Genomic DNA, 10,000 nt, shown 5'->3' with positions numbered 1-10,000 from the left:
ACATATGGTCCTGGACAAACGGGTCTGGGGAATATAGGGTCCTGGGAATAAAGGGCCCTTGTAATCTAGGCTCTCGGGAACACGATGTTCTTGAATTATAGGTTTCTGGAAAAATAAGGCCTGGAAAATTACAGCCCTAGGAACATGGGTTCATGGGGGTCAAGAGTCTTAGGGCTATATAGGGTTTAGGAAGTATTGGGTCCTGATGATTTAGGGCTCTTGAAAGATGGAACCTGAGAACATAGTGTACCGACAAAATGTGTCCAGATGAGGATAGAAGGCCTTAGAGATAAATGGTCATGGGAATATTAGTCTGTGGAATAAGGACCTTTTGCACCTGGAACCTTTGGCCAGAGGGAATAAGTGGTGCCTGAAAACATAGAGCCTTGTGAAGCGAGAGCAGAAGGAAAATGCCTTCCTGAGAACAGAACGTTCTGTAGTGCTCTGGGAATATTGATAGAACTTTTTGGACCTTGAGAACATTTTTTTTTTAGCACTGGTCTGTTTTGATGCTAATACTTCTGAACCTTCTCTTTTAGAACTAAGATATTTTAATGGCAGGAAAAAAACAAAACAAAACAAAAAAACATTCAAAATAATTTCTTTTGAAGATGATTCTCTGAAATGCCCACAGATAATTAGCATGGACCAGAATTGAGACAGAAAAAACATCTGTGTGTCCTCCTGCTCGCTAACGTGTGGGATGTCGGGCTGTAAATTAAACTTTCATGTTAAACCACACAAAGCTTCTGTTTATTAGAAGATGAGAAATGAGGCAAATTCCTGTAAATGTCTAATCTCTACAGTGTGTTTTTTGGAATATTTTGTATTCAAAACAGAGGACAGTTTGCTAGCTAGCAGAGAGTGGGGGTGGGGGGGTGGGGGGGCGAGGTATTTCTTCTGCCAAGAACCTCTGCAGCAGTAGGAGAACATGATGAACGTTCATACTGCACTTCCTTACTGTCCTCCCTCCAAGTGCACTTCATCTTCCAGACATCTTCCATACATGCTCCTGAGTCCACAAAACTTCCCCTCGTATCGCAGATTCTGAGGAATTAGCCATGTCTGACACAATGCTAGCCTGATTTAGCCTTAAACGCTCTGTGAACAAGCTAATGCTTGAACTTAAGGGAGAAGTTTGTTGCTAGTTTCCTTTAGTTCAGGTTTAGGTAGCTGCTAGCATTGTATATATTAGCAGTTATCTGATTTGACAACATTTTTGCTTCACTCTCATGATTGCTGTCATGGGGTCACGTGAGGTTGTGTGTCAAACCTGCTTTCTGTGCTACCTAGCATACTTTTGATAAATTTCAAAATGATTTTATATAAGAAGTAAATAAAAGGTCAGAGTGTGTACTAGCACATTAGCGTAGGTCAGATTGTGTACTAGCACATTAGCATAGGTCAGAGTGTGTACTAGCACATTAGCGTAGGTCAGAGTGTGTACTAGCACGTTAGCGTAGGTCAGAGTGTGTACTAGCACGTTAGCGTAGGTCAGATTGTGTACTAGCACATTAGCGTAGGTCAGATTGTGTACTAGCACATTAGCGTAGGTCAGATTGTGTACTAGCACATTAGCATAGGTCAGAGTGTGTACTAGCACATTAGTGTAGGTCAGATGTTGTGCTAGCACATTAGCGTAGATCAGATTGTGTGCTAGAAGAACATTATTTATCATTTTGACGCCATCATTAGCACTGGTCTGATTTGACCTCAGCTAGCACAGCACATTATTAGCATGGTGTTGATCTGAAACGTGTGTTGTAGATCAGATGCTTAAAATTGTTGTTAGCGCTGTAATTTTAACAAGGTAAAGGTTTAACAACTGGAACCAACTACGTTGCCGTCCTCAAACACCTCAGCAGTCACCTGCTCCTTCAGCTAGCACACGCTCTAATAACGTTAAAACTAGCAGCAAGAGCACTAGGGGAGTTTTCACATGAGCGGCTATGTTACGCTCTACATCTCTTAGAACACTTGTACGGCTGGAAAAAAGAGGGGGAAAGAGACGTGTCCTCTCAGAGGAAGTGGAAAACAGACATAATGTGGGTCATTAAAGAACGAGTGGAAGAGAGGAAGGAGACAAAGAGAGACTCTGTAAGACCGCTAGCATATTTAGCTTACAGACGTAGCGTCGTAGCCAGATTCTAACAGCCGTATAAAACCTTTTGTCTCTATGCCCTGTTTCTCATTTCACTAGGCTTCTTTAGTGAGGCATCGTGGGTAGATGTTTGTACCCACACGCTAAACACGGCTAAAAATGGAATTTGATTAGTGGCACTGCTTTAACCTTTGATTCGGGGGGAAAAGAAAAAGCAAGCAAAAGAAAGTGTAGTGAACGGAGGAAAGCTGACAGCCGAGGATTGTGGGAGAGACAGGCGGAGAGACGAGTGCCTGACAGCCATCTTGTGATGTCTCACAGAGGGAAGTGTGACAGCGGCCATGACACGTAGCTCATTTGTTTTGATACGCGGCTGACACGCGGCTTTCATTTGACGACGAGAATCATCTGGAGATAACGATGAAGTGTTTCTGCCTCCGTCGTGTATTTCTGTTTTTCTTTATTTATTGAATGATTTTTGTCCCAAAAAGCAAACAGATCTGCAGAATGTGACCTTAAATTATTACCACAAATAAATCATCTAAAAAAAACCCCAAAAAAAAAACCAGATCTTTTATTTATTTTTTTTAAAACATCATGCTGCAAAATGAACAAACTTGATCTGATACAATTTTGAATAATTAATGTGATTGACGCTCACGTGACTGGCTGTGATCGGATGAGTGTGTGAAAGTTACCCGACGCTCACGTGACTGGCTGTGATCAGATGAGTGTGTGAACGTTACCCGACGCTCACATGACTGGCTGTGATTGGATGAGTGTGTGAACATTACCTGATGCTCACGTGACTGGCTCACGTGAACATGGACAGGCTTCTAACGGTTATAAAACTATATTAACAAAACCCCAAACCTAATTAATGAAGCGTTTGGGGGAAAAAGTTCCATGAAATTTAGAGCTGCTTTATTAAATCTGGTTCACTCCATTCTCAGTTTTTCTGTAAGCTGTAACACACAAAAAGAACACAATACACATCCTTGTGTTCATCCTTCATTAAAAACATTATAGTTTGTTTCTTTGAAATAAACGCAGCCTTTAAAACGTGCTGCATCACAAGAGGATCCGATCCGAGCCTTGGCGTCAGACTGGCAGTAGAAGTCGGAGAAGTGACGTGAGGGAAAGTGAAAAGAGGCTGAGGCGCTGAGGCGGTTCTCACGAGGCCAGGACGAGGCCAGGTCTGATCTGGAAAGCAGAGCGCAGGGTTTAAGGGAGGGTTTGTTTGTCTGACGTGCTGCTGGATTATTTAAATGCCTTTGATTGGCTGTGCTGTCTAATCAAGACGCTGAGACTAATTACTGAGCTTGGATTCAGGCCTGAACCAACACAACAGAGGGAAAGAGAGATGAGAAATGGAATACACATCCGAAATTATTCATCAGAACATTCCCAGTCTCTTGTTTTCCTGCCAGAGAGAGAGAGAGACAGCGAGAGAGAGAGAGAGCGAGAGACAGAGAGAGAAAGAGCGAGAGACAGAGAGAGAAAGAGCGAGAGACAGAGAGAGAGAGAGCGAGAGACAGAGAGAGAGAGAGCGAGAGAGAGAGCGAGAGAGAGAGCGAGAGAGAGAGAAACTGGGAGAGAAACTTTTTGGCCAAAACACTTCATTTCTTAACCCAAATCTGTTCAGCTCCAGAGTTCTGACAGAGACTGAAGTCTGGAGTCACTTTATTACATTCACTTTAAAGTGAGGAGCTTCATCCACTATTACACACTATTACACACTAACTACACACTAACTACACACTACTACACACTATTACACACTAACTACACACTACTACACACTAACTACACACTAACTACGCACTAACTACACACTACAACACACTAACTACACACTGACTACACACTGACTACACACTAACTACACACTAACTACACACTACAACACACTAACTACACACTGACTACACACTACTACATATTACTAGAAACTAATACACACTACAACACACTATTACACACTACTGCACACAACACATTAACTACACACTAATTAATCACTCCTACATAGTGTTAATTTCGTCAGACGAGACGAGACGAAATATGTTCGTCAACAAACTTTTTTTCATGACTAAGACGAGACGATGATGAGACTGCACCACTGTCCAAAAATGCTGACTAAGACTAAATTAACATGCATTATTGTTGACGAAAATGTTTTGTATAAAATAAAAACTAAGATAAAATCTCTCTTCATTTTCGTCTACAATTGTCTCTGCTTTTTCATCAGCTGTTACGCCTTTAAAATATTCAGCACGAGTTCACGGCTTCGCGCTGTTTAGTGTGTGTGTAGAAACAATTCGTCCGAGCGCAAGTCCACCCTGGTCTAGACTTTTTGTGTTACATTATATTTCCTGTCACTACGCAGGCTCTTTTATTGTACATGACAGCTTATATCCCGATGACCGGTCTTTGCATTACGATTAAAAGCAGCATCAATAAAGTAAAAAATGTGATGTGGTCAAGTTCGAGTGTATGTACTGTTTAAACGTGTTCTCAACGTCTCACTGATACTTTTGTGATTCGCGGACTGTAAATAGGTTGTGTTTTAGGCCCACAGTAAAGTGGTCTATTCTTTTATATATTTATTTTATTTAGTATATTTATTTTATTTCTGATTTGAACAGAAACATGAGACACAAGGCGACCAAAACAGTTTTAAAACCCTTTGTAACTTAAGTTGTCAGTCGGAGTCTGTTGGGCTCCAGCTTTAGAATTGTGTTTCAGAGTGTACAGTCAGAGTGAAAACCAGACACGTTTAACATTTGTGTTCAACAATCATCATCCAACAAGTGTATTTTGTCAGGGAATTATGACATTTAACCAATGTTTGAGACGTGAAACACTTTTTTTACTGAAATGTTTATCAGTAATAATCTCAGTAATAATAAAACTAAATAAGACTAAAACTAGACTAAAATTAAAAGACTTTTAGTCGACTAAAACTTTAACAAAAAAAGAGATGTGAATGACTAAATATGACTAAAACTAACAAGGACATTTGGCACAAGACTAAGACTAAATTAAAAATAAGTGATGAAATTAACACTACTCCTACACACTAAATACACACAACATATTACTACACACTAGTACACACTAGTGCACATTACTACACGACCACACTTACACACTACTACACACTAACTACACACTACTACACACTTACTACACACTAACTACACACTAACTGCATGCTAACTACATATTACTACACACTACTGCAAACTACTACACACTAACTACACACTACTACACACCAACTACACACTAACTACACGATAAATGCAAACTACTACACACTAACTACACACTACTACACACTAACTACACACTAACTGCACGCTAACTACATATTACTACACACTACTGCAAACTACTACACACTACTACACACCAACTACACACTAACTACACGATAAATACACACTACTGCAAACTACTACACACTAACTACACACTACTACACACTAACTACACACTACTACACACTAACTACACACTACTACACACTAACTACACACTACTACACACTAACTACACGATAAATACACACTAACTACATATTACTACACACTAACTACACACTAACTACATATTACTACACACTACTGCAAACTACTACACACTAACTACACACTAACTACAACACACTACACACTTCAGGATCAGAAGAGTTTAGGCTTTTTGTGGCTTCTGGGAAACACAACAAACTGTTTACACTAAAAGTCTTACAGAAACTGGAAGCAGGTCGTTTCACACAACACGAAATGATGTGATGGTGTTTAAATAAATCAGAGGTCGAAGTGTCCACAGTTTACTGTCCAACTGTTCAAGAGACACACGGATCATATCATGAACGCTGCTGATATCAAAGATTAATTATTTATTTATTATTATTTAATAATCGAAGCGAATGAAGCATCATCCTCCCCTCAAGTCGCTTATTTACATCGTCCCGGTTCTGAACCTGAACATACGCCGCTGTGACAATCTGAAATCACACAGCGCTTTGTTTTTCTTTTTTCTTTTCCCTTTCATTCCGTTCCACAAACTTTACACCTCTTTTTATCGACGGCAGCACAGTGTTAGGAAACGTGTGTGTGTGTGTGTAGTGTAACAGCAGGTTTCACACGTTTACTCACAGAGAAATTTTTTTGAGCGAGACGGAGAACAGAAAAAAGAAAAAGAAAAGCCGGAAGAAAGACGAAGCGCTACAGAAGGCAGCTAAACCCCACAGCGGGTGGAAACGTGAACAAACACTCGCCTTAAAAGCACTCTGTGGTGTAGTGTTACAACCTCGACACTGTGATTAAGGTTAGACACTCAACACTGGCTCTCACCACTAATCACACACACACACACACAATCTCGCCTCACAGTGCTGACACAACCGCCTGCCTGTTAACACACTCTGTGTTATTTAGAATCTAGTGTCAAAAACTTTGAGAGCAAATGGTGTAAAATATTGTAACTGGGTGTGGCCTAATATGTTAATGAGCACAGCTGATTTACATTTCTGCTTGCGACATCATTCCAACTACTGAGCGTTCACACTCGTTCTCTGTCACTCTCTCTTTGTTGCTTTTCATCCATATCTTTATTTCTCCCTTCCCCCCACTCTCTCCCTCTCTCTCCCTCTCTCTCTCTCTCCCTCTCTCTCTCTCTCCCTCCCTCTCTCTCTCCCTCTCCCTCTCTCTCTCTCTCTCTCTCCCTCTCTCTCTCTCTCTCTCTCTCTCGTCAGTGTTGATGGTGGTGATGAGAGTGTTTTGTAATCAGCATGTGGCGTTTGGGGCCAGTGAATGTTCCACACTTTGATTTAGATTTAACTAAATGTGTGTGTGTGTGTGTGTGTGTTGTTGGCCAATCTGGTGTGTTTGTGTTTGGAGTGTTATGTTGCATACTTCTTAGTTTTATCAGAGCCTCAGATCTCGACTCAGTGATTTCACTCCTTCTGATTCACACTGATTTTTGAACCAACTCACATTTTTCTCTTTCTCTCTCTCTCTCTCTCTCTCTCTCTCTTTCTCTCCTCTTTCTCTCACTCACTCACTCACTCACTCACTCTCTCTCTCTCTTTCTCTCACTCACTCTCTCTCACTCTCACTCTCTCTCTCTCTCTCTCTCTCTCTCTCTCCCTCTCTCCTGCAGGGTCGTATATGATGGTGGACTCGTCCCAGCATGACCCGGGTGAGAGAGCACGTCTTCAGCTCCCCGTGATGAAGGAGAACGACACGCACTGCATCGACTTTAACTACCTGCTGTACGGCACCGATGGCTCCAGTCCTGGAACACTGAATGTCCTGGTCAAGGTGAATAAAGGCCCGGTGGCCAACCCCATCTGGAACATCAGCACACACACTGGGAACACGTGGAGGAAGGCGGAGCTCGCCGTCAGCACCTTCTGGCCCAATGAGTACCAGGTACAACACCGTTAAACACCACTATCCTACATCGCATACAGCAACACAATCACACACACGCTGGATGAGTAGAGTAGTGTTGCGTTACACCATCCACTGTGTGTAGTGTCCTCAACACCTTCACCAACTGTCCTAAAACACCAACACCGTCCAACTCCAGAAGTTTAGAAGTTTTGCTAAATCAAAATGCACAGGTCCAAAAACTAAAACTGTTTAACACAAAATGGCCCAGCAAACACCAGGACCCTGCATTGTCCAGGAAACACCGAGAGATCTGATTGGTTGCTTGTGACAGTCACCAAAGTAACCACTTTGTCACCACCTCACCAAGACTGTATGAGTGTAACACTGTGTATTTGTCTGGGATGACAACCGTGTGTGTGTGTATGTGAAATTAGATATTTTATGCAATTAGATTATTTGCATTATGAAATGCTGCATGTCTGTTGAGCTCTTCACACTCTTGAAGAGCTGCTCTTGCACACACACATACACATACACACACACATACACACACCCACATACACGCACATACAGTCAATCATGTACTCAGAACGCTACTCAGGGTCAATTACATTACACTCACACACACACACACACACACACACCCTTTTCTTTCTCTCCATCTCAGTCTTCTCTCTCAGCACTAATTATATTCATTCTAATGAATATTCGTCATTCATTAACTCTGACGTCTTTTGTTTTTCTTATTTTATTATATTTTCAGTTTAGTGCGAAAGCACATTCTGTACCCGAGAGGCAAAAACACACAGATGCACAACTGTCTTAATAAATATTTATTTATATATTTATATCATTTTCAGCTGAACTGCATATTCCTCTTCATATCAGTGTGGGTTTTTCTCCTCTGAGATATGTAAATGATATGCACGTAAACAACATGTAACATCTGTAGCTGTTTAACACCACTCTCTATCAAACACCTAGAATTCACATCAAATGCTGAATTTACCAACAGTGATATTCACTATCAAACACCAGAGACTATCACACGCTATCACACGCCATCACTCACTATCACACGCCAACACTCACCATCACTCACCAACACTCACCATCACACGCCAACACTCACCATCACTCACCAACACTCAAAATCAAACACCAGAGAATACCAAACACCACAACCGTTTAACACCAGACCGGTCCGACGTACACCAAACTGCTGGAATGGAACCATGATGACAGGTATACAGTTCCCTCTGTACCTGTTCCCTCTATCTGAGTATTAGAACAAGGCCAGTTCTGTAGTTTTTGCTCTAAACTGAAGACAGCTGGGTTTCAGATAAAAGGAGACGACGACCCGATATTTCATCTTTCTTTCATTTCCTGATGTTTACATCTAGATGCGTTAAATAACTTACAACTTAGAGAAAATCTTCCGCTTTAAAAAAGGATTCGATAAAGGTTTCGAAAAAGATAAAGTCAGAGACGTAACCATGGCAACAATCTTGTAACACTAGTCAATCGGGAGGAGATGTGGGCGGAGCAAGAAGACGCGAACCAGAGGCTGTCGTGTGATGTTTGTTTACTGATGTGAGTTTATTTAATTGTGAAACTTTAATCTCAGTGAGGTTTATAATATCACACGTTCGTACCGACTCGGCTGTGAGCGCGTGACCATCAGCTCCAGTTTACACTCGTTTATTTATTTTTCTACGCTGGTCTCATGTGTAATTGATATTTCCCTTCATCTCCACACTGACCTGTTTCTCAGTGCAGCACTGACACACCTGATCACTCATCCGCAACACGGACACAGAGGACACACACTCCTCCTCCTCCTCCTCCTCTCTTCCCTCTTTTCTTTTCAGCCTTGCTTTCACAACCCTTTCCCCCTCTGCTCTTTTAATTCCTCCTCATTCATTTCATTTCTCTTACGTTTGTCTTTTATTTTTTCTCCTTCAGCATCATTGTCTTTTTCTTCTCCTTTTTTTCTTTAATCAAATGGTCTCATCTGTACTACTCACCTTTCTTTCTTTCTTTCTTTCTTTGGCAAATTCTTTCAACTTCTTATAATACTTTATCAGTCTTTTACTTTTTACAAGTTTTACACATTTTTATTTTATTTTTCTCTCCTTTGTCTTTCTCTTCATCTGATTCTTTACAGTCATTATTTCTTGCCTTCCAGACAATGTATATATTGTGTGTGTGTGTGTGTGTGAGACATTTCTCAGTTCTTTTATATAGGTTGCTTCACAGCTGTTGTGTATGTGTGTGTGCATTTGTACAAGAGAGGGAAATATAGAGAAAGTCTGTGCATGTGTGTGCACGTGTGTGTGTGTGTGTATATGTGCAGGCCTTTTGGCTTCAGATAACAGGATAAATAAAAATCAAAGCAAAGTCTGTGTGTGTGAGAGAGAGAGAGAGAGAGAGAGAGAGAGAGAGAGAGAGAGAGAGAGAGAGAGAGAGAGAGAGCGAGCGAGCACTAAAA

The 10,000-nt window shown here is 41.2% G+C and overlaps 1 protein-coding gene across 5 annotated transcripts in view; it reads left to right on the top strand.

Moving 5' to 3' along the window:
• The window catches only part of ptprk (protein tyrosine phosphatase receptor type K), a 105,684-nt gene that overhangs the window by 35,228 nt on the left and 60,456 nt on the right, over positions 1-10,000 (top strand). For all 5 annotated transcript variants that reach the window (XM_060884367.1, XM_060884368.1, XM_060884370.1 and 2 more), the window contains one exon: positions 7,274-7,545. In XM_060884367.1, the coding sequence (XP_060740350.1) occupies positions 7,274-7,545 (272 nt within the window). The remainder of the gene's footprint in view (positions 1-7,273; positions 7,546-10,000) is intronic.

This window comes from Tachysurus vachellii, chromosome 12, assembly GCF_030014155.1.
Source record: "Tachysurus vachellii isolate PV-2020 chromosome 12, HZAU_Pvac_v1, whole genome shotgun sequence".
Lineage (NCBI taxonomy): Eukaryota > Metazoa > Chordata > Actinopteri > Siluriformes > Bagridae > Tachysurus > Tachysurus vachellii.
The sequence above is the reverse complement of the archived record's forward strand: the minus strand, read 5'-3'. Positions and strand labels throughout refer to the sequence as shown.